This window comes from Bufo bufo, chromosome 3 (genome assembly GCF_905171765.1).
Source record: "Bufo bufo chromosome 3, aBufBuf1.1, whole genome shotgun sequence".
NCBI lineage: Eukaryota > Metazoa > Chordata > Amphibia > Anura > Bufonidae > Bufo > Bufo bufo.
Window position 1 is genome coordinate 360,378,970 of NC_053391.1, and position 25,571 is coordinate 360,404,540.

Consider the following 25,571-nt stretch of genomic DNA (forward strand, 5'->3'; position numbering starts at 1 on the left):
TGAAGACATCACCACGTGGTCATTCTGGTTGCGCGCGATGACGTCATCAGTAGCAGGTTTTCTTCAATCAAGACGGGAGCAGTCTCTCTGTGATCAAGTGGATGAGGTAAAAAAAATTCTAACCTCAGATTAACCCCCTGAGCACCTGAATGTAAGTCACAGATGCCAAAATCAGCATTGAAAAAGGCATCTGAGGGGTGAAGTGAAGGGGAGCAGCACGATCATCGTTACCCATCATTGCGCCCTCTCCATACAATGAAAAGCGATCTGTGATGAAGTCATTCATAATGAATCAAATATTTGAAAAGTTCGCTCATCTCTAGTGCTGGGTGTTGGATCCCCACGTCTCCTGAGGATAGGTCATCAACATTAAACACTCTTTAGGTCAGGAACTCATTTGATTTATTTCTAGAACCAATGTGATGTGGTAGTTAGAAGTAAATTATACTGAAGCCATAATGCTCTTTATACTAGGAGACTTTCAGGGGCATCCATGGCTTTAATTCAGCTATTCAAGCCTGGTGCTGCTGATAATAGCTGAACTGTAGCAAGACAGTATGTTCTAACCAAATCAGACTATATAATCCCAACATATATAGAAAAAGAGAAAATACTATATAGTCATGTGCATTGACATGTGTGTGTGCAAAGGTGCATTGTCAGCAGAATCTATCACCACAAATAAAAACCCATATGAAAGGTTATAAATAAATGTAAAAATTTCCCATATAACCTAACACTAACCAACACAAAATTCAACTGTTCAGATATCCTAACAGATTTTCTGATCTTATCCTGCAGCGAGAATGTGTGACGCTCATCTTCGGGGACCTTCTGGGATAATCACATCCCCTAACTACCCAGTTCAGTATGACAGCAATGCACACTGTGTGTGGATCATTACAGCCATCAATCCTTCTAAGGTAAGATAGCAGTGTATAGAATCTTTGAGTGCATGAGATGTGAAAGCCACTTGATGCTTGACCATTATTTCTTATATTCTTTCTGTGTCTAGAATAACATAAATAATAATGGAAACCCCCAACTGAGTTCTATTACATGTAAAAATACAATGCATGGCCTTGCTCTAACCCCAACAAGCTAATATTGCTCAGGTTTGAATGATCTGTACATAGTATTACTGTAAAAATGTATATGATTTGTGTAACATAGATCTGACCACCTTTACCTTAGTGTGAGTTTGGTTAAGGATTGACATTTCTCATTAAACAAATAGAAAAAACTTGTTACTGAAAGCGTTTGATGGGCTGCAAATCACATTACATCCACTAAGTGGTGCACAAATACACATATAAGATTACACATCTAGTGACGGAGTATCGAGAAATCATGTTTAAAAAAAATGGCATATGTTGAGCCAAGAGGGAAGACTATATGTTTGTCCAAGATTAATAAGGATATGGAGAAACAGGCCTATGCAACATCCTAAATATAATCTGAATAACTTAATGTCTCAAGTATTTGATTACCAGATTAAAAAAAGTAAGATCATAGTTCTGTGCCAGGTAAGCTGTGATCTAGGAAAGGTCTTTGAGGTATTGTGTTTGGTCTGTGATAGAGTATGTTAACACAAGTACCTTGAAATACCAAATGGGTCTTCTATTGCCAATGGTAGTCTGGGTAAAAGATCATAGGGGTGAAAAAGCGGCAAATCCAGAGTACATTCGTTTATGTATTTTTATTACTATACACATACCGTACATATCCCAAAAATATGAGTAATACTATGTTCCTTTAAAATCATCACTTTTATTAGACATGATTAAAATGGTTTTCAAACTATAATAAGTATGGATAACAATGCAAAAGCACCAAAGTATGAAAAATAACACACAGTGCAATAGTAATGTAGAAAAAATATGGGGGGGGGGGAACTCACAGAAATATAGAAAAAGGGACTATATGCATGCCTCAGTGTGAGCTAAGTAGTAGTACCTATCCACTGTAATGCTGCCTGGCCTATATTAATAAATAGCTGTGAGACAACTACTGCTATCTATTAGGAATCAAGCCCCCAAGAAAACAAATCTACCAATCGATAACATACCGTGTGGTAAAAGTAAAGAATGGCGCCTTCCCCTCAACGCGCTTTTCGTGTTCTCGCTTCTTCCTTTTTCTATATTTTTGTGAGCTTCTCCCCCCATATTTTTTCAACATTATTATTGCACTGTGTGTTATTTTTCATACTTTGGCGCTTTTACATTGTTATCCCTACTTATTATAGTTTGACAACCATTTTAATCATGTCTAATAAAAGTGATGATTTTAAAGGAACATAGTATTACTATTACGGTACTATTTTTTAATAGGTTATACTATACTATAACCTATTAAAAATGCACCATCCATCAATTTCAGCAAAAAAATTAGGAGTTTGGGGAAGATATTTCCTGATTTCCTCAGCAAGATTTAAGGGCTCGCCAGATATCTTGGAGGCTTAGGCTACTTTCACACTAGTGTTAAAGTTTTCCGGTATTGAGTTCCGTCCTAGGGGCTCAATACCGGAAAAAAAACACATCAGTTTTATCCTAATGCATTCTGAACGGAAAGCATTCTGTTGAGTATGCATCAGGATGTTTTCAGTTCAGTCACTTTTAAGGTATTTGGCCTGAGAAAATACTGCAGCATGCTGCGGTATTTTCTCCGACCAAAATTCTGGAAACACTTGCCGGATCCGGCATTAATTTCCATTGAAATATATTAATGCCGGATCCGGTACCAAGTGTTCTGGAAAAACGGATGCGGTTTCCTAGTCTTTAAACCTTTGAAAATGTGAAAAAGATAAATAACGGATCCATTTTTCCAGATGACACCGGAGAGATGGATCCGGTATTGCAATGGGTCCGGAAACAAATGCTATCCGTTTGCATCCAGATTTCTGGATCCGGCAGGCAGTTCTGGCAACGGAACTGCCTGCCGAATTCTTCTAAAGCTAGTGTGAAAGTATCCTTAGAAATTGGTGTTTCTGCTCATTAATTTCTAGGTTTATTCTCCTCTTAAAGCTCTACTATAAAAGTATAACACTAGCGTGAACTTAGAGCATCTCAATTGACAGAAAAATGTTACATACACAGAAAGCAGAAATTGTCAATAAAGCTCTGAATTAAATTATTTAAATATTCGATACATAAGTATGGGTTTTACTTGTTCTTTTTGCATTCCATGTTTTTCCCTGTTCTAGCTCTAAATAAAACATTACGGTGGATTTCTGCCCATTTTAATACTAAAAGGGGTATAAAGTTATTATAGTACATTTAATCAGAACTGATGATATCTAGGGAAGAACTATGCCGAAATGTGGAATAGCTTCATGAATTGTTTACTAGGACTGGCTGTCCCTTGCAGGTTTGGAGACGATGAAAAGAATGTGCAATATCCTGAAATGGTTTGTTTCACCACAATTGCTGTGTGGTAGGAAGGAATTCCCTAATTTGAAAGGAACCCTATATAGGTTCTTAGCAGATAACTTTTTAACTCAAAACTGCAAGAACATTGTAATAAAAACTAGCATTTTATATCACTAACCTCCACAGGAAAAAAAAATCTTCCATGAGCCCTTGTTGCAGTCATGTTCCTACAAAACAACTATCAAGAAACCCAGTCACAGTGATCTTTTTGTAGGGAAGAAGATCACATTGAAGTAGTATTTGATCTAGGACCATCACTGATTACCATAATAAACAGGATTCATACAGAGCCACATGTGTCCATGTACTGTATCTGGTATTGCAGCTTATTCCTATTCACTTCTATTAGCAGTGCCATAGGAGGTTACTCAAACTGGAAATCAGTGTTGATTTAAGATCATAGACCTCACCAATGACATCTTCTGAAGTGTATTTATGATATATGGAAAGATTATTTTGTCTGGATTTTCCCTTTAACTTGCTAGTAAGCACTTGCCCTGTTGTGGGCAAGCAGGGTTGAGGATAGAGGTTTGCGGGTACTTTGTTTTGAAACCATAAAATGTTTTGGTACATACTGTATAAATGAGGAAAGTTATCTGGCCTTTTTGTTACAGACAGCACCAAGGTCCAGCAATCAGCACAAGTAGCATAAGTGAGACACAGTACTCCTGCATCATGGCCTCCTATGTCTTCTGCATAAAGAGAAGTTAGTTTCCCATGACAGATCCTCCTTAAAAACAGTACACTAAAAATACCTTAATTTAAAGAAAGTTTCCAAGCAGCCAAAGCAGTCAAGAGTCTTCCCTAGGGATCGATGTCTGGCTCAGAATCTCATTGTACACTCCCATAACACTAAATAATTTCCATTTCCTCGTCTTTTTTAGAATTTGATGGGAGCAGATCTGATCACCACTGAGAAATAACGATCTCTTAACTTCAATTTGCCATCACATTGCAATTAAACGAAATTCTAATTGCAAAGCTGATTTGATTTAGACCCGGCGTCCAATTAAGTATAAAACATGAGTTGCGTTATGAAGTGAGCGCAGTTGAAAAGCTGGAAGTTAGGCTCTGGAATCTGACTTGCATGGTATATGATTATGAACTTGGTACTTTATATCGGGTAGGGGTAATAAAAATGCTTCCATTTAGCATTTGAATTTTAGTGGTTATTAGAAACTGGTGTCTAGAAGTGCTATATATTATTATAGCCTTTCCCCAGTGCAGGGTTCACCAACTTCATCCACAGGATACACGACCTAGCGATGAATTAACCTTGAATAAAATGTATTCAAGAATGCTGAGTATTTTTGATTTAAAGGGCTTCTGTCACCCCACTAAACTCATTATTTTTTTTTGTGTACTTATAATCCCTATCCTGCGACATATCTATACATTATGTTATTAATCATTTTCGTTCAGTAGATATGTAAAAAAACGTACTTTTATAATATGCTAATTACCTGTCTACCAGCAAGTAGGGCGTCTACTTGCTGGTAGCAGCCCCAAAAAACCGCCCCCTCCTCCTGCTGATTGACAGGACCAGCAGCGATCTCCTCCTCCGGCCGGCCCTGTCAGCATTTCAAAAATCGCGCGCCTGTGTTGATTCGGCGCAGGCGCTCTGAGAGAAGGAGGCTCGCCTCCTCAGCACTCCCTCATTGCGCCTGCGCCGATGACGTCTTCTCTTTCGGTGAAGTCATGGGCGCAGGTGCACTGAGGGAGTGCTGAGGAGGCGAGCCTCCTTATCTCAGAGTGCCTGCGCCGAATCAACACAGGCACGCGACTTTTGAAATGCTGACAGGGCCAGTCGGAGGAGGAGATCGCGGCTCGCCCTGTCAATCAACAGGAGGAGGGGGTGTTTTTTTGCGGCTGCTACCAGCAAGTAGACGCCCTACTTGCTGGTAGACAGGTAATTAGCATATTATAAAAGTACGTTTTTTGACATATCTACTGAACGAAAATGATTAATAACATAATGTATAGATATATCGCAGGATAGGGATTATAAGTACACAAAAAAAAAAATGAGTTTAGTGGGGTGACAGAAGCCCTTTAAAGCTTAAAAGGTTTCTCCATGGATTAAAGTGACTGCTAGCAACCTGTACTAGAATGTGAGCAAGACTAGCTGCCTCCACTTGAGCTGCCTAGAAGGGTGAAGGCCTTGGGCCTCACTACACATTACACTACTCTATAATAGATGGTAATGATGTGATACTGCCTACAGTATGCCATCATGGTTGAGCAGTAATACTCACCAATATGTAGTATGTATATTCAAGTGCCAGAGCTTAGTGTATAGTGAGACCCCAAAACTTCTCCCCAAGGCAGCTCTGCAAGTGGAGGTAGTCCCTCCTGCTCACATTCTAGTATAGGTTGTTTGCAGCCATTTTAAATCATTCCAGGAGAGCCCCTTTAAGTTCAATAACAAGGCAACATGTGACTTAAATAACAAACATAGCATGTCATGTAACATGATTGTAGTCATTTACCTATGTGATGCCCTCTTCTCCTCTACAGTGTTATCGAAACTTAATCAGGTTCCACTGATTATCATGGGAAAACCAAAGTAGTACAAAATTACCGAGCTTGGATCGGAGAATAATTTGAGACACAAACAGTATGTGTCCAACAAGATCATTTCACTTTAATAAAGCAGTGTATAAGATTATATAATGCTTACAGATAAGGTGGCAGATACAAGCCAACCTTCATAAACCATAAACATAACATTTGACATTTACGATACATTGATTGGTCCTCTGTACCTCAACTGTCAATCGAATCACTTCTTGCCTCAGTGGCTACAGAGTCTTCTAATACATTTGGGCAGAGTTACTATTCCTGTCTAATGTTTAAGCAGTGTAAACTTAGACTAAACAGTCTAAAGACATATCCAGTTTATCAAAGTGGCTCATACTGGATAGTAGGGTCCATTTATAGACACTTTTTACAAACTTTACACTTGGCTTATTATGCACCACAATTTTGTATCAAACTTTTTGACACATGCTGCCACATGTTGAGTCATGATCTTCCCACTAAGCTACATGCCTTTCCTGCTAAGCCACAACTCCTTGGGAGCAGTAGCGCAAAATATGTACAGTACACCAGTTTTTTGGGGGCATATTAAGCCAAAATTCTGGTGCATTTTGCTATGTAAACCTTACCCAAAGTTTCTGACCAAAGTTTCTGACCATACCTAAACCAAGTAGTCTCTACTGAAACAAATAACATGAAAGAACCCTGAAAGTTGTGATCATAAATTGTACATCACCAAAGGTTATGGTATAGTTTATGTTACTGTTCAGCAAGTAATCTCTCAAAACAGTGGGGGGAAAATGTCCCTGCGTCTTATGGGGTGAATACTAGTGAGCCCTTCCATAATGGAAGCACTCATTAGTACCGGAGGACCAGGAAGCGGTGACGGCTCTGTACTCACCGCTTCCTGGTCCTCGGCTGTCGTCTGTGCAGTGGCTGCGCACAGCGTGAGGGCGCTTTGTGACCTCATGCTGTGCGCGCCAGTTCACAGCACAGCCAACAGCAGGAGGAACAGGATTGCGCTGGAGTAGAGGAGCGGTGGCGTCTGGGAGCAGGAGAGGTAAGTGTTTTTTTTTTTTGTTCTGTGACTGATGAGAGGCATGGGGGCTGAAACATGGCAATGGATGCTGATATGGGGCCTTAAATATGGCCATGGGGGCTGATATAAGGGCTGAAATATGGCAATGGGTCTGATAATGAGGGCTTAAACATGGAAATGGGGGCTTAAATATGGTAATGGGGCTGAAATATGACCATGAGGGCTGAAATATGGCCATAGGGGCTGAAATATGGCAATGGGGGCTATTATGTGGGGTGAAATATGGCTATGGGGGCTGATATGGGGGCTGATGAGAGGCATGGGGGCTGATATGGGGGCTCATGAGAGACATGCGGCTCATTTCTGAGGTCTGATTGGGGGTCATTTGCATTGGGGTCCGAGCTGAGGTCTGATTGGGAGTCTAATCTGAGGTCTTATTGGGGTCTTATTAACATTAGGGGTCTGATTGGGGCTGTCATCTGAGGTCTGATTGACATTAGGGGTCTGACTGGTGGTGTGACCTGAAGTCTAATGAAAAAAAAAAAATTCTTGTTGTCCTCCTCTAAAACCTATGTGCGTCTTATGGGCCAGTGCGTCTTATAGGGCGAAAAATATGGTACCTTTTTATAATGATTAGTGTCACTCATCAGGACAGTAGAGATAATCCAAGTGTGCAACTAAGATGTATTTTAAAAAAGCAGTATTTTGGAAAGACCTTACATACTCAGATTATTTTTACTTTGCTATCATTTCTGCTTGGACCAAAGCCATGCCTTTATCTTTATATACACTTATACATTTAGCATATTATTTCCGTTTGCAGATGACAACGGATGACAAAGTAGACCCAGAGAAACCTAGAACACAAAAATAGAGAATTTAGATGTGCACCAATAAGAAGTGAGGGCATGTGTCCCTTGTACATGAATTTGCACTCAAAAGCTTTCTCCATGGAGATGTATTCACATAGATAATAAACTACTGATGATTGTCTCTTCAGTTTTCATCACCTGGCTTAATAGACATGTGGAATATTTACTCTGTATGGATATTTTAACCTGGCAAGATATTTCCTTAATGCATTAGATGAGGATAGGAGAAGTCACTCTGACTGTTCGAGCATGATGCTTGAATTTAATGAAACCAGAATTTTTGGATCACCTTAGCCAATGTTATGAAAGGATAATAGATTGCAAAAACTGTTTGCTCAATGTACAATGTAAATCTTGTACAATGTACAACAATCTGTAAATTGTTGTTTTTAAAGGCCACTGTGATTGCAACTGTACATGTCAAATGTGGCTACATCCTATGAACTTCTGAGTTACTAGGCAATGGTCCAAGAAACAGGTTATTGAGATAGCAATTTCCATCTGTCTTTGGCTTTCATAGGCCAAGATGAAATTGGAACACTAGTCATTTTCCTGGTGGCTTGAAGGAAGTAGAAAAAACGTTGTTTGTATCCTTACCCCGTGCGAAAGTTCATATTTATGTTGTTTTTCAGTGTGTAGGGAATGTGACCCTATTAAGAGGTTAGAATATAGAATCCTTCTTATATAGGATTTAACTTTTTAGTGATACTGTCATTATTATTACACTGTCATTATTTTATACAATGTTCAATTTTTTACAATTATCATTTGTTTCAGCCAAAGTAACCTTGTTCATTAAAATGTCTGCTATTAAAGCGATTAGGAATATGGTCCATTTCCATGGATTTTGGTGATAGAAAATAATTTTCATTGTACAGTATTTCAATTGAGGTATTGCCATTGCAAAGTGTAATTCTAAATTATTTAATAGTTGCATACACATCTCTCATGAAAGAAAGCTCGCTATCAATGTGGTATCATTACGGGATTTAATGTGAACCACATTAAGGAAGAATATTTCTTGTTTCTTTATTAGAGATGAACAAAGTTATAAAAAATTTAATTTGGTTGCTTTGCCGAAGTTCACAAAGAAATTCAATTCAGTATGAATTACTTTATCACAATCCCATTGCATTGTATGTAGCGGGCGCAATGACGTGGGCGGCGATCACGCTTCCCCCGTCATTGAACCCCTCAGATAACGCGTTCAAAGCTGATCATGGCATCTGACAGTCACATTGAGGCCTTTCAGGGGTTAAAAACAAAAAGAATACATACTCACCTCATCCGTTTGCCAAATCTCTTTCGCGCTGATGTGATGACAGCAGGCAGACACAGTGACATCATCACCAATAACGTCACAGCACCTGGCCAGCTTGATGACGTGGTGATGTCGCACATTCACGTTCGAGAGATTTGGCACTTTTTCTTCTATCAAGATGGACGTGACAGCCTCTCCATGAGCAAATAAATGAGGTGAGTATGTATTTTTGTTTTTTTTTACTGCTATTTCAGGAAAAATTTACTAGTTACCATGAAATTCGGCTTTGTGGCGAATTGAATTTTACCTGAAGTCAATTCGTTTAGCTTTGATTTGCTCAACACTATTCTCCATACAGGGACATGATATCTACTTTACTAGGATTCTGCGTTTAATTTTCTTTGGATCAATCGAATAAGAAATATATAGCCCCCTTCCCCCTAATCAATCTTCTGTAATCAATGGAGGAACCTCATAGATCCACCACAGCAGAAAGGAACCATACATAGTGCCCATTGAAATTGTCAGGTCCTCCAGAGAGAGATATCCCGTACAGCTACTGTCTTGTGGATTATTGATGGAACTCCCAAATGAAGGGTTGCCTTTTAATACAGTAAGCACCATATTGAACCAAATATATATGTTAGTTGTAATTGATATGGCAAAATAAATTTAGCCAATTAATGAAAAACCAACAATGACTTTTATAATTATTGTGGATAGAAATTTTCATATTTAATAGTATTTGTATTTCCTGTTCATCCATACTCCTATTTTTCTGAATTCCTATTACATACGTAACAGATACAGTACACTGATAATATTTTTTCAAAATATTTCTTTAGAATGCTCTTTTCTTAGATGCTGAATTTGTATATGCGTCTACCTCAGCATTTGTCTTCTTCATATATTGATTCACAGAATACTCTCTTATTGGATATGATCCCTTACAAGGGTTCTCCAGGAATTATTTAAAATAGCCGCCAGCAACCTGTCCTACAATGTGAGCAGGATTGGTTGCCTTTACTTACAGAGCTGCGTAGCGGGGTGAGGCCTCACTACACTCTACACTCTGGTACTTCCATATATTGCATATTGATGAGTTTTCCTATCAGGCTGTTCAGCCATTAGGGCCTGTCATGGGCAGGATAACATTATTACCATCTATGGTAGAGCAGTGTAGTAAGGCCCTGCCCCCCTCACCCTCATAGGCATCTCTGGAAGTGCAGACAACCAGTCTTGCTCACATTCTAGAATAGGTTGCTAGCAGCCATTTTAAATAATTTCTTTAAAATTCTAAAAAAAAGTTTATCTAAAGAAGAACCTTCCATCAATCCTTTACCTCTGTAGAAAACATTCTGCCACTAGACTTTTCATGTTGGAGCCAAGGTTTTAAACTCAATCCTGAAGGGAACAGACAAACTACTGTAGAAGCAGATCGCAAAAGAGGGTTGTATTTTTGAAGACCGAAGAGAATGAATTGGAGTATACCAGCAGCATCTAAAATAGATGACAGTTAGAAGAAAACTATTTAGAAAGAGTTATGTCTTTTCCAAGATGAGAAGCAGATTCAAGATCTGCTTCTTAAATGAAGGCAGTAGGATTTAGAGAGGGTTTGAATGTGAGAAATGAAGCAACAAGCAGTGTGAAAGATGACTCAACAGCAAACAAGCTTTGGAGTTTTTCACACTAGGGAGTTTGAGGTGAAGGGGTCGAAACTTGAGGATGGAACAGGAATAATTCACCTAAACTTTCTGGTTGTTTTTTTTGGATTAAGGATTCTATCCGAAAAAAAATCTGAATTTTACCTCAGGTCAACAATACAAGTGAATATTGGTTAACAAATCCAATTGCAAAGTTTGCACTTCAGTAGATGTCAAAGTGTGTTAGCAGGAAAATATCATGTTTGGCAGACAGTGATAAGAATTGTATTGCAATAAATTATAGTCAGGTCACTTTGAACAGGGACAGAAATTTCACCTTAAATGAACTAGTAGCAAGATCACTTAACAGTGTAATCGAAAAATTATCACTACAGTCCTGTGCGACAATATAAATATCTAGGATGGATGATATGAGATAGCTATGTGTAAAGTATAGGCAAGATGGTTTATAGGAATATGGGAACCTTTGCGCCCTACTTTGTTATAGAGAATTGCCAATACTGTACAGAAGGAATACAGACACTGCTCTAATTTAGTTTTAAACAACACCCCTACTATCTGTAGAGGGTTGATTGTGGTCTACATATGACATTATGTTGCTATGACCTTTAAAAAGACATAAATGGCATATGACTTCATATAAAGGTTTCCAAAAACAAAAAAAATTTGAGGGGCTGAAATGAGGCTTGATGGGTTGTATTGTAACATAGTAACATAGTGTATAAGGCTCAAAAAATACATTTGTCCATCCAGTTTGGCCTGTTATCCTGCAAGTTGAATCAGAGGAAGGTAAAAATACCCCTGTGAGGTAGAAGCCAATTTTCCCCACTTAAGGGGAAAAAAATTCCTTCCCGACTCCAATCAGGCAATCAGAATAACTCCTTGGATCAACGACCTATATCTAGTAGCTAACAATTATGGTTTTATTTTCTTTCACAATTCACGGTAAATAATAAGTAAAGACTATGCACAACTTTGCAACGACTTGTTGCTCCAAGGCACCTAATATAAAAATATAATGAAGCATTTTTCTATTGTATACTAATACTAATTATTTAGGTATATAGCTCATATGCAAAGCTAAAATGTATTTCTCCATGGTTACAGACTACAAACATTTTGTAGTCTGATTCTGCAATGTTGTGTGACGTTCTTACCTGCCATCTCGTCTTACTAAACTATTTTCTTTATAGAATATTCACAATTAATATTTCTATGCATATTCTTGAATATTCCTGCCAGTATTAATCCCAATCATGTTGAAAATTCCTCATTGCTACTTGTAATATACTTATGTTGGTTTTATAGTTATTTAACAGTGCTCTGCCAAGCATATCTTTTCCATTCCGTCCAATAAAATTTCTGAAAAAAGATGCATTTTTGCATATGATTGTTCTAGTATCAGAGTGCTCATATCCATTTGCCAGTGACATTATGGTCATTACTTTATTAGGTGGATTGGCCAATTTGCTTATGCAAACGTGCCAGTACAGTAACAGTTATATTGTTGGCAAAGTGCTACACCGTCAAGTAAAAATATTGATGGGGAGGACATGAAACCTGTAAAAGTGAAAGAGAATGCATAACCATAAAGGAAAAAGACTTGACTTTTGCACTTTTTAATTCTATCAGTAACAATGGCAACATAAAAAAAAAAAAAAATTCATATTATATGATAGCAAATGTTTCTATGTACAACATAGGCACTCGGATAATTGTTACTGTGGGACAATGGAAAAGTACAAAAAGGTATTTTAAGCAACAGCTTTAGTGCAGCAGTTTAGAATTAGAAATGGACTGGTGACATGTGGGCATATATCCCCACTGAGCTCCGCATTTGTACATTTCATAGGCAGCCATAACATTTCTTAAACACCCAAAAGAAAATACGTAACACAGTTGTAATTATATTGAAGGTTTATATGCTACCAAGCTGTATAATAAAATGAGTGGCATATTCTTTCATTTCTACCAGTCCAAATGTGGCTGATAAATATAAACAACATACGGTAATCTGTAATCTAACCCCTTTCTGATGCAGCTATCTTATATTCTTTCACATTTTTTTCCTCTCTGCTTTCCAAGAGCCATAACTTTTAGGTCATTTTAATTCATATAGCTATATGAGGGCATGTTCTTTGCAGGACAAGTTATACTTTTTAATGGTACTATGTAATATTCCATACGATGTATTGGGAATATAGAAAAAATATGAATCGGGTAGAACTGGGAAAAAAGGCAATTTTGGCTATGTTTTATGGGTTTCATATCTATGTTGTTCACTATGCAGTAAAAATGACAGCTTTATTTTGTGGACCAGTATGATTACAGCAATATCAAATCATTTATATACTTTTTATTACATTTTAATGCCTTTAAAAAGCAAAAAACTTTTTTTTTTCCATTGCCATATTATGACACCAATAACTTTCTTATGTTTCCATCTATGGAGCTATGTAAGTGATCTTTTTTGCAGAGTGATCTGCAGTTTTCACTAATACCATGTTATGGTACGTATGAATTTTTGATTATTTTTATTCAAGGTGCAGCAACCAAAAAAAATTAAAAATTTTTTCTATTATGGTGTTCATGATAAATATTTTTATCTTTTAAAAATTCTGGAATTTTCAGATGTGGTAATGCCCATGATGTTTATTTTTTATTTTTTATTTATTTTTATTGATTTATATATAAAATGGGTTTGTGAGTTTTTATTTATTTTTTTATTTTTTTAACATTCATAATAAACTTTTTTCAACTTTATTTTTAGCCCCCTTAGAGAACTTCAACAAACAATCTTTAGATCATTTCTACCATAGACTGTAATGGTTTGCCACATTCTATGGGAAAATTGAGCAATCTGTCAGCCAGGGCTGAATAGGAAATTTGCTATTGCATGCGTGGGAGCCTCTAACTGCTTTAGAAGCCAAATGGCTCTTCAAATCTTATTAAGGGGGATGAGGGGGTTGCTTGCTCCTAGCAAGAAACTGCTCAGTTGCCCTAGTCACAACACCTGACATCCCAATTTTCAACTTGCTATGCCCATTACCTTATTCTTTCAAACATGGTGTTCCAGATAGTTTCCTTATTCTGCTTTTGCCTTTCATGATTGTTGTGAAAATCAACTTTATTCTATGATACCAATGTAGGCTAATTTACAGTTTGAAGTCAAGGAGGCTAACTTTTGCATCCTCCAAATCATACTTGTTGCACCCTCTTCCTGCCTCCTGTCCCTTGATGTTTCTGAGTTGTGGCCACATCATCTCCTCATCTCTCCACATATCACACAGGCACACTCTGTCTCCTCCAAGTATGCACTGTTTCCCTTGTCTGGTGCATGCACAGAGAAGCACCAGACAAGAGTGGTGCCTGCTCGAGATGGGGAGAAAAGAGGAGATGATGTTTTCACTACTCAAAAACATTAATTAAGGGGCAGGAATCAGGAAGAGGGCACAGCAAACATGACTTTGAGGATGCAAAAGCCAGCCTCCTTGACCTCAAAGTGTGCATCAAAATTATGCAATATCATGGAATAAAGTTTATTTTTTTTACAGCAACTATTAAACATAAAAGCAGAATAATGGCACCGTCGGCAACAACATGCTTAAAATAATAAGGTAATATGCATAGCTAAATGTTAAAAATTGAGATGTTAGGTTACCTGTAAATGTTTGTTATTACTGTATTTTTCGCTTTATAAAACACATCCCAGGTTTATACAACAGGAAATTAGAAAACATATTTTCTAGGTCCTCTTTGAAAGGAATGTGGTTTACTGAAGTGGAGGGCTCAAGGTCAGTAACTTTAGGATGTAGTGTGTGTGTGTGTGTGGTGGGGGGAGTAGTTTTACTCAACTCTTGTTTCCCTTAGTGTGTCATCTGCTTCACACATATAGCTCTGCTACACACATATAGCTTTGCTATATCCATATACATACATACAGCGCTGCTACACACACACATACGCATCATCTTTAATAAAAACTCACATTTCCCTGCACTAGTGCCGGCTATATAGTTCTTCTGCTCTGGATCCTCTAATTGATGACATCGATGACATCAAAGGCCCTTAAGCTGTACTTGGATTTTTCATTTCCTTTCAGTACAGTTGTAGGACCTTCCTCCCCATGTGCTCTCCTGCTGCCGCTGATCACACAGGTCAGTGTCGGCAGTGAGAGAGAAGTGTGCAGATGCACTGTATATGTGCTCTGTCAAATCATTAAGGAAGCAGTCAGAAGTTCTGGCCATGTTGGATCTCCCTGACTGCACAGTGTCACCGCCAGCTCTCTGAGAAGGTCTGGCAGATGTACTTCTGTACCTCTTGCATGATGTTCTTTGTTTTGGTTTCACTTTGTCATCTCCTTTCCTTCTCCCAGCTGTCACCTATTTACACTAATTGCCTCCCTTTATATTCCCTCCCATATTGCCTCACTTTGCGGTTTATACTACTTCCTGGATACACGTGTTCACTGCTGGAGACTTCTGTTACTGCTTGTTCAGATAAGTCCTTTCATGTATTGTGTTTCCTTGCTGGCTTAATTCTAGGTGACCCTGACTCCCTCTGTATTAAATGCAGGGAGCCGGTGGTCGTGTCCCCTCACTATTATAGGGTTTTCAGGTGTCATACAGTCTAGGTACGAGGGCATGCAATCGTCTACCTCTGAGACCCTTGTATGTGCTTAGCAGTCAGGGTGAGCTCTTAGGATTTTATAGGGGTCACCTTTATGCTCCTTAGGTTGGGATCAAGCCAGTCGGATGTTTATCCATAACTTCCAGCTATCTGCAACATCATCCGTGACATTATAAGCCGCCATCACCGTCTTAAGCATGGATCCGGTTTCAGCCTTGATTGACCGCATGCAAGGTCTTTCACTGGAGGTAGCAGATCTCCGTAAAACTGTGTCTCAGTTTCAGGTGACCGGTTCTGCTTGCGTTTATGGAGTTTGTTCCGAGCCTAAGATCTCGCTTCCGGATATGTTCTCCGGGGGTAGTGAGAATTTTGTTTGCTTTAGAGAGGCTTGCAAACTCTATTTTCGCCTACTTCCCCATTCCTCTTGTGATGAGGAGCAGAGGGTGGGGATCATCATCTCGCTGCTCAGGGATAACGCTCAATCTTGGGCCTTTTCGCTGCCCGTGGGGGCACGGCCCCTCCGATCGGTGGATTAATTTTTTGTAGCCCTGGGGCAGATATATGATGACCCAGATCGTATTGCTCTGGCTAAATCTAAACTGTGTCTTTTATGCCAGGGTAAACAGTCCGCAGAGATATATTGTTCTGATTTTCGGCGATGGGCAGCTGATACTGGTTGGAACGATGCTGCACTCCGAAGTCAATTTTGCCATGGTCTTTCGGAGGGATTGAAAGATGCATTTGCTTTTCATGAGAGACCTGCCTCGTTGGAGTCTGCCATGTCTCTAGCTGTTCGTATTGACAGGCGTCTTAGGGAGAGAGGAGAGACCACTCCTTCCTGTCATATTCAGTCCAAGGACAGTGGGGCGGTCTCATTCAGTGTGCAGGGGCCTCAGTCTCTCTCAATCCCCTCTGAGCAGGAGGCCATGCAGCTGGGTTTGCTTGCCTCGGATAGTAGAGGATTCAGCTCTCAGAGGAGGGTTTGTTTCTGTTGTGGGGGTATAAATCATTTGGCTAATGTTTTCCCCTCTAGGAGATTCAGGGAGTTTTCTATGGGTAATAAAGAAACAAAAATAAAAAGAAACTCTAAAAACTTTCCATTTGCTACTATTGGCAAGGTTGATGCGGAATTTGAAGGTTTGCCGTTTGCTTGTTTTTCCCGTTTTGTCCTACCTGCCAGGGTGGCGCTAGATAGCAAGAACATTGTTTGTGAGATTTTTGTAGATAGTGGAGCAGCTGTCAATCTCATTGATAATCAATTTGCTATAACACATGGTTTCCAGGTATGCACTTTGGAAAAGGATATACCTGTTTTTGCTATCGATTCCGCTCCACTTTCTCAAAAATCGTTAAAGGGCATAGTTCACAATATCCGTTTGACTGTGGGTGATGCTCATGTTGAGGATATGTCATGTTTCATCCTAAGCGGATTACCTACTCCTCTAGTGTTGGGGCTACCCTGGCTCACTAAACATAACCCCACCATTGATTGGCAAGCAAGGCCAATAAATGGTTGGAGTGAATTTTGCAGAGAGAATTGCCTCACGGCGTCTCTTTCAGAGGTTTCTACCAAGACTGTACCATCTTTTCTCTCTGAATTTTCGGATGTGTTTTCCAAGAGTGGTGTCCAGGAGCTGCCCCCTCACCGGGAGTACGATTGCCCTATTAATCTCATCCCAGGCGCCAAAATCACGTTTATACAATCTCTTCCAACCTGAACGAGTCGCTATGCGTACTTATATCTCTGAGAGCCTGAGGAAGGGACACATCTGACCCTCGAATTCACCTGTTGCCGCTGTTTGTTTTTTTTTGTTAAGAAAAAAGATGGTTCTTTAAGACCTTGTCTGGATTTCAGGGAGCTGAACTGTATCACAATTCGTGACCCATATCCGCTTCCTCTGATTCCGGACCTGTTTAACCAGATTGTTGGGGCTAAAGTTTTTTCTAAGTTGGATTTAAGAGGGGCATACAACCTAATCAGGGTCAGGGAAGGCGACGAATGGAAGACGGCCTTTAATACCCCTGAGTGTCATTTCGAGAATTTGGTTATGCCCTTTGGTTTGATTAATGCTCCGGCCGTCTTCCAACATTTTGTGAACAGCATTTTTTATCATTTAATGGGGAAATTTGTATAGGTGTATCTAGATGACATTTTGATTTTTTTCTCCTGATTTCAAAACCCATAGGGACCACCTACGTCAGGTCTTGCTCATTCTGCGGGAGAATAAATTGTACGCTAAACTGGAAAAATGTGTGTTTGCGGTTCTGGAGATTCAATTTCTTGGTTTTCTTCACTCCGCTTCTGGTTTTCGCATGGACCCTGAGAAGGTCCGCGCTTTGCTTGATTGGGAGCTTCCTGAGAATCAGAAGGCGCTGATGCGGTTTTTGGGTTTTGACAATTATTACAGAAAGTTAATTTTGAATTATTCCTCTGTTAAGCCACTCACTGATATGACTAAAAAGTGGGTAGATTTTTCCTCCTGGTCGGTAGATGCGCTTAAGGCCTTTTCTAGTATCAAAGAGTTTTGCTTCCGCTCCCATTTTGGTACAACCTGATGTCTCTCTACCTTTTATTGTTGAGGTGGACGCTTCTGAGGTGGGTGTGGGTGCAGTCTTATCTCAGGGTCCCTCTCCTGCCAAATGGCGACCGTGTGCCTTTTTCTCAAGGAAACTCTCCTCCGCAGAGAGAAATCACGATGTGGGAGATAGGGAGTTGTTGCCCATCAAATTAGCTTTTGAGGAATGGCGCCATTGGCTAGAGGGAGCCAGACACCCTATAACCGTGTTTACCGACCATAAGAATCTGGCCTACTTGGAATCAGCCAAGCGTCTGAACCCGAGACAGGCCAGATGGTCTTTATTCTTTTCTAGGTTTAATTTTGTTGTCACATTCCGCCCTGGGGTTAAAAATGTGAAGACTGATGCCCTGTCACATTGTTTTCCAGGAGGGGGGAACTTTGAAGACCCGGGTCCCATTTTGGCTGAAGGGGTGGTCGTCTCTGCTCTTTATCCTGATTTGGAGGCAGAGGTTCAGGCAGCCCAGGCAGAGGCTCCTGATCTTTGTCCCCCTGGGAGGTTGTTTGTGCCTCTCGCTTTACGACACAAGGTTTTTAAGGAGCACCACGATACTATGCTTGCTGGGCACCCGGGGAGTAGAGCCACAGTAGATCTCATTGCTCGGATATTCTGGTGGCTGGCTCTTCGTAAGACGGTTGAGGGTTCTATGGCAGCCTGCGAGACCTGCGCTCGTGCCAAGGTCCCTCATTCACGGCCATCGGGTTCTCTCCTCCCGTTACCCATTTCTTCCCGTCCTTGGACGCATCTGTCGATGGACTTCATTACAGACCTGCCTCGTTCCTCGGGGAAGAATGTGATTCTGGTAGTAGTGGACCGTTTTAGAAAAATGGCGCATTTCAATCCCTTTACTGGGTTACCCAATGCTAAGACGCTGGCGCAAGCATTTGTTGATCACATTGTCAAATTGCATGGCATTCCTTCAGACATCGTTTCTGACAGGGGCACGCAATTTGTTTCCAGATTCTGGAAGGCCTTCTGTTCTTGCTTGGGGGTTCGGTTGTCGTTCTCTTCTGCATTTCACCACCAGTCGAATCGTCAGACCGAAGGCGTCAATCAGAATCTGGAGACATATCTGCGCTGTTTTGTGGCAGAGATTTAGGAGGATTGGTGTTCTTTTTTGTCCCTTGCTGAGTTTTCTTTAAATAACCGTTGCCAGGAGTCCTCTGATAAGTCACCATTTTTTGTGTGTATATGGGTTTCATCCGCAGTTTGGGACATTCTCTGGAGAGTGGAGAGAGGTCTTCTGGTTTACCTGATGAGGAGAGATTTTCCTCGTCTTTGTCATTTATTTGGCAAAAGATTCAGGGTAATCTGAAGAGGATGAGTGAGAGATATAAGCGTGTGGCGGATAAGAGACGCGTGCCTGGTCCGGACCTAAATGTGGGTGATCTGGTGTGGTTGTCTACAAAGAATATCAAACTGAAGGTTCCCTCCTGGAAGTTGGGTTCTAAGTTTATTGGGCCTTACAAGATCTTGTCCGTCATCAATCCCGTTGCCTTCCGTCTTGATCTTCCTCAGACTTGGAAGATCCATAATGTTTTTCACAGGTCCCTATTAAAACCTTATGTCCAACCCACTGTACCCTCCTCTTTGCCTCCTCCTCCGATTGTTGTTGATGGTAATCTTGAATTTCAGGTCTCAAGGATCTTGGATTCTCGCATTATCCACGGTTCTCTCCAGTACCTCGTTTATTGGGAGGGTTATGGTCCTGAGGAGAGGATGTGGGTCCCAGTGGTGGACATTAAGGCCACTCGTCTCATCAGGGCTTTCCATAGGTCCCATCCTGAGAAGGTGGGCTCTGAGTGTCCGGAGTCCACCCATAGAGGGAGGGGTACTGTCACCGCCAGCTCTCTGAGAAGGTCTGGCAGACGTTCTTCTGTACCTCTTGCATGATGTTCTTTGTTTTGGTTTCACTTTGTCATCTCCTTTCCTTCTCCCAGCTGTCACCTATTTACACTAATTGCCTCCCTTTATATTCCCTCCCATACTGCCTCACTTTGCGGTTTATACTACTTCCTGGATTGACATGTTCACTGCTGGAGACTTCTGTTACTGCTTGTTCAGATAAGTCCTTTCATGTATTGTGTTTCCTTGCTGGCTTAATTCTAGGTGACCCTGACTCCCTCCGTATTAAGTGCAGGGAGCCGGTGGTCGTGTCCCCTCACTATTATAGGGTTTTCAGGTGTCATACAGTCTAGGTACGAGGGCATGCAATCGTCTACCTATGAGACCCTTGTATGTGCTTAGCAGTCAGGGTGAGCTCTTAGGGTTTTATAGGGGTCACCTTTATGCTCCTTAGGTTGGGATCAAGCCAGTCGGATGTTTATCCATAACTTCCAGCTATCTGCAACATCATCCGTGACACACAGGCACTTTTTAGCAAGATTTTTTCTTGAAAATGCGTCTAATCAAGCGAAAAATATGGTATTTCCAGTATGTCCAGATGCTGCTGTGGAAGTAAAACAGCAGGCACCGTCTTTAAAGACCCAATATCCACTGTACATTTATGGCAGATGTTGAGAAAGGGTTAAACAAAAATGTTACCTTGAATATATTTCTTTTAGAGCTACATATTTGGGGGAAACTTTTTTTTTTAAATTTGCAATTCAAAAATGGATCAGATGACCATAGCAACCAATTAGGTTGTGGATATGATTTAAATGAATACTTCAGAAGAAATGAGCTGGAAGAAATTTGTGTATACTGACCCACTTTACTTTACACCAGGTTTGATAAATATCCCCATTGATTTAGCATACATTATATGGACATAAATATTGGGTCAGCTACAGATTACTGGGGTCTGATAATGATGGTTTACTAGAGGGCCTGTCTGGAAAACTCCATTCTAGTTAATCCCAAAGGTGTTTGATGGAGTTGAAGTCAGGGCTCTGTGTAGGCCAGTCAAGTTCTTCCTCACTAAATTCACCCAACCATAGATTTAAGAATCTTGCTTTGTGCATTGGGGAACAGTCATACTAGAACAGAAAAGGGTCTTCCCCAAATTGTTCCGACAAATATGGGAGCAATTGTTCAAAATCTCTTGGTATACTGAAGCCCTTATATTTCCCTTTATGAGAACTAAGGGGCCTAGGCCAACCGCTGAAAAGCCACATAGCATTATTCCTCCTCTATCAATTTCTGCCAAACCCAGGCTCATCCATCAGACTGCTAGATAGAGAAGTGTAATTCATCACTCCAAAGAACAAATTTCCACTGCTCCAGAGTCCAGTGGTGGCATGTTTTGCACCACTCCATCTGACAATTGGCATTGTGCCTAGTGAACAAGACTTGCATGCAGCTACCATGTAAACCCATTGCATGAACTTTTTAAAGTTCCTGTGGTTTCTAAATGCTTCCAATTTGCAATAATACAACTGACAGTTGATTTTGGTAAATCTAAGAAGGAAGAAATTTCATGAACTGACTTTTGGAAATTAGTGAGCTCTTTAGAATGATAAATTTTTTCACAAATGTGTGTAAAGGCAGACTAATTGATTAGAGGATGGATTTTATACATATGTTGCAATGGGGCTGTACAAAACACCTGAATTCAATGATCAAGAGGTGCATCCAAATACTTTTGTCCATAATGTGTATGATCATTTACTTATATGTGAAATATACGGTTTTAGATTGAGAATGTGTGGACAATTGGAGTATTGTACGACAATAATTGCTATACCAAAATAGGCCATTAATAGTGCTAGCTATTAATACATCTTTTGCAATTAGATGTGCTGCACAATTCTTCTGAGTACATTATTAGTTAATCTAATTAAAATGCAAATTTGATGAATGAATGTCATGCTTGGAGATCATCACACCTAAAACACCTTTAAAAATCCTAGAATTTGTAATTCTGAAAACAGTCTAGAGAATGTCTATATACATGTATAAGACTGAATTCACATCTGCACTGGAGACTCCTTTATGAGACTATGTTGTAGATTCTCTCATAAATGCAAAAAAAAATAAAAAATGCCTTGCTCCCCTCAACTTAACCAACAACACGCCAGGAAGATAGTGGGAGTGGGGCTGCGAATGATCAGGGGTGGCAGAAAGTCAAATAGGCAGGAACAAGTTAAGTTTTCAATTAAAATATATTACACTTGTGGAGGCAGTGGCTGGGGCAGGGAGAGGAGAGGCAGGCTGAGAAGCCAATCTTCATCCTACAGTTATCTGGTGTCTTCGTCATTCAGTAGATGCTAATAAAAAATTTTTTTAATGATGGTTAAACTTTCAGAACATATGCTGTTGGTGTCTGTAATTTGTCATATGGATCTAGTTCTTTGTAATTTCCAGTTCTCTATTTCTATAAGCCAAACAATTACATGATTCTTATAATATGTAATAAGCTGTAAAAAGTGAAAAAGCTCTCTGCCTGTATCCTTGTACCCTTAATGTTAGTGCTGATAACTGGCAACCTTACTCCCCTCAACTTAACCAACAACACGCCAGGAAGATAGTGGGAGTGGGGCTGTGAATGATCAATGATGGCAGAAAGTCAAATAGGAAGGAACAAATTATGTTTTTTAGTAAAATATATTATACTTGTGGAGGCAGTGGCTGGGGCAGGGAGATGAGAGGCAGGCTGAGAAGCCCCTGCATCCTACAGTTATTCTGTGTCTTCAGTGTTCAGTAGACACTGAAATGGAGGACAGTTTACTTGCAATTTTCTAATAAAAGTACACATATTTTCCTAATAATGTGCCATACAAAACACTTCACATGACTATGCCTAGATATAAAGATAAATGTCAGAACATAAGCTGTGCATTTTTCCGCTGGTTCAAGAACAGTTTTATCTTAACCACTAGGTGATGTGAGATGCAAATCACGGCTATTACTTTTAGTCTTGTTGAATGTTTCTATATCTTCTATATAACTGCTAATATCAAGAGTATATATACCAAAGGTGACTGCTATGGGGCTCCTGGAGGTTTGTTGCACCCCTAAGGTTTATAGATAATACAGATCTGTGCCAGGGTCCCCTTTAAACAGGCCTTACAACATTAGCCAACAAGAGTATGAGGAATCCACCAAGGAGCATGTAAAGATGATGAGTGCATGTAATCACCAACTGCTATACTACTGTTACAGTTGGTTAGAGTTGTTGAAGTGTTAGCTACCAATGGAAGGGGGTACAATTTTAATGTTAATTCTTTACAGCTATATACACCCAATATATCAATATGTACCTGTAAAGCCAATAAACAAGATCGACTAAAAGCCGACAGCTTACATAGGCCTATAGTATAGTTCAGGGCTGGCCAACCTATGGCTTTCCAGCTGTTGTAAAACTACAATTCCCACTATGCCCTGCTGTAGGCTGATAGTTGTAGACAGTCTGGGTATGCTGGGAGTTGTAGTTTTGCAACAGCTGGAGAGCCGCAGGTTGGCCATCCCTGGTATAGTTGATAAAAGAACTAAACATACTAATCATATACATTTGTTTAAAAAAAAAATATTGTTTCATGGTTTATATACAGCACACTTACAATGCGGCATCATTTAATACTGTCCATTTTAAAAACAAGAAATTTATACCTTCTATGTCTAAATCTTTGTCCTGTTGTAAACCAAAGTTAAGATTATCCACCATAAAATTTATATAAATCATTGTGTGCTAGACATGCTGTCATAATCACAATAATTTATTGCTAGCATTTAATCACTAAATATATTCAAGGGCATTTGGGCACCTGGGTTAGTATACTGAAGACAGACCTTCCAAAATGTAACTTATTGCAGCTAATATGGAGATGGAAAAAAGGTAAGTTGATTTTGGGGCTTGATATAGAAAAATATTTTCATTTCTTATCATGGGAATCTTGAACATTCATTGTACTTACAGTATGTGTTTTTAGGCCTTATATATTTAAAGTGTGTCTATAGGTATGGTACTCATGGATGTACAGTACTATGACAACAATACTTTTTCATTTGTTAATTAGCCAATATATAATAAAAATGTTTGTTTTCCTTCTGGACCCATACTTTCAAAGACATTTTGCTCTTGCTGCTCTTTTATTTAGCTGTTTCCATGTTCTGACAGGTGATCAAACTTACATTTGAAGAATTTGAGCTCGAGAGAGGGTATGACACCCTCACAGTCGGAGATGGTGGGAAGGCCGAAGACCAAAAGTCTGTACTCTATGTGTAAGTAGATTGGATTCATTAATGATACTATTCTTTATCAAGTGTTTGGTAGTTTATTACAATTAGAATTATATTAAAAGGGTTCTCCAGGAAAATAAAATAAAAAAACGCATTATAATTACATTTATAAGTAAACCTAATATACAGAATATGCTTGATTTATCTAGGGGTTAATCTATGTAGTAAATTAAAATGTCTGCCATCCTGTTAAACAGTAAGAAACATGTCCTAGAATGTTCCTAGGATGGAGACCTGTGGGTGTGGGACTGTTCTATTATCAGCTATGAAGAGGGAGATGTAAAATCATTCCTGGTCATGCTTACAGGACATGAACTATGGGGAAAATGTATCAAAACAAATGTGAAAGAAAACTGGCTTAGTTGCCCATAGAAACCAATCAGATTCCACCTTTCATTTTCAGAGTGATCTTTAAAAAATGAAAAGTGGAATCTGATTGGTTGCTATGAGGTTGTTCTGGAGGATTTTGGAGGCTGTTAAACCATCAGCTTCTGAACTGTAACTGCAGGCCCATGCCTCCGCAGTCTTGTCAGGCTGACATAATACATTGTTCATGTGCCATTTAGCCTGACTTAGCCTAACCAGGAGCAATGTTTTACAGCTTCCCTTTCGGAACTAATACAACAGTCTGCTTTCTGACACACAAAAGTCCATTTTGATGGACTGCACTTATTACCTCCTAGGTAAAATGAGCATGTTCTGCAAATTAAAGTTATTTATAAATTGTATTATGTTTTTTTTTTTGTTTTTTTTGCCGGCGGAACCTTTTTAATAAAGAGTACAACTTCCATCTGTTTTGATTTTGCCGTATTTGACGTCTGTTCCAATAGACTGACGGGGGCCAGCGTTCCTGATCTGATAGTGAGTTCCAACCACCAGATGTGGCTTCTGTTCAGGACTGACTCTTCAGGAAGTAACTTGGGATTTAAGGCTTCTTATGAAGGTAACGTTTGATAAGTGGAATGTGCACACAGATGCATCACCATATGTGACATCTATACAGTTGTAGAGAGCCAAATCTACATACATCTAGACACAAAGAGATTTCATACTGGTGCATACTGGTCCTATTTTTAATCCCTGTTATGACCTTTAGCAGATCGGCTATGTAACTTAGTTAATCTGATTGTGGTGCAAATGTCCTAAATAATAATTACTACACTACATACAGTATGCAATATACAAAAGATTGTGAAAAAAAAACTCCATACTACTTGGTTCATCACAATCCTTTAGACTATTGTAATGCAAAACATGGAAGATTGACTTGGGCCTTAAGATATTACTTTTTATTTCATATGCATAGGTATATCATTGTATTTAATGTATCATAATATATAATAAGTTTTTGCAACAGGTATGGATGGATTGACTTTTTAGATA

General features: G+C 39.5%; 1 protein-coding gene across 1 annotated transcript in view; it reads left to right on the plus strand.

The window, feature by feature from the left end:
• CSMD2 (CUB and Sushi multiple domains 2) overlaps window positions 1-25,571 on the plus strand; it is a 1,002,961-nt gene that overhangs the window by 597,047 nt on the left and 380,343 nt on the right. The window contains exons 10-12 of the mRNA XM_040422265.1: window positions 802-923; window positions 24,067-24,170; window positions 25,019-25,131. Of these exons, the coding sequence (XP_040278199.1) occupies window positions 802-923; window positions 24,067-24,170; window positions 25,019-25,131 (339 nt within the window). The remainder of the gene's footprint in view (window positions 1-801; window positions 924-24,066; window positions 24,171-25,018; window positions 25,132-25,571) is intronic.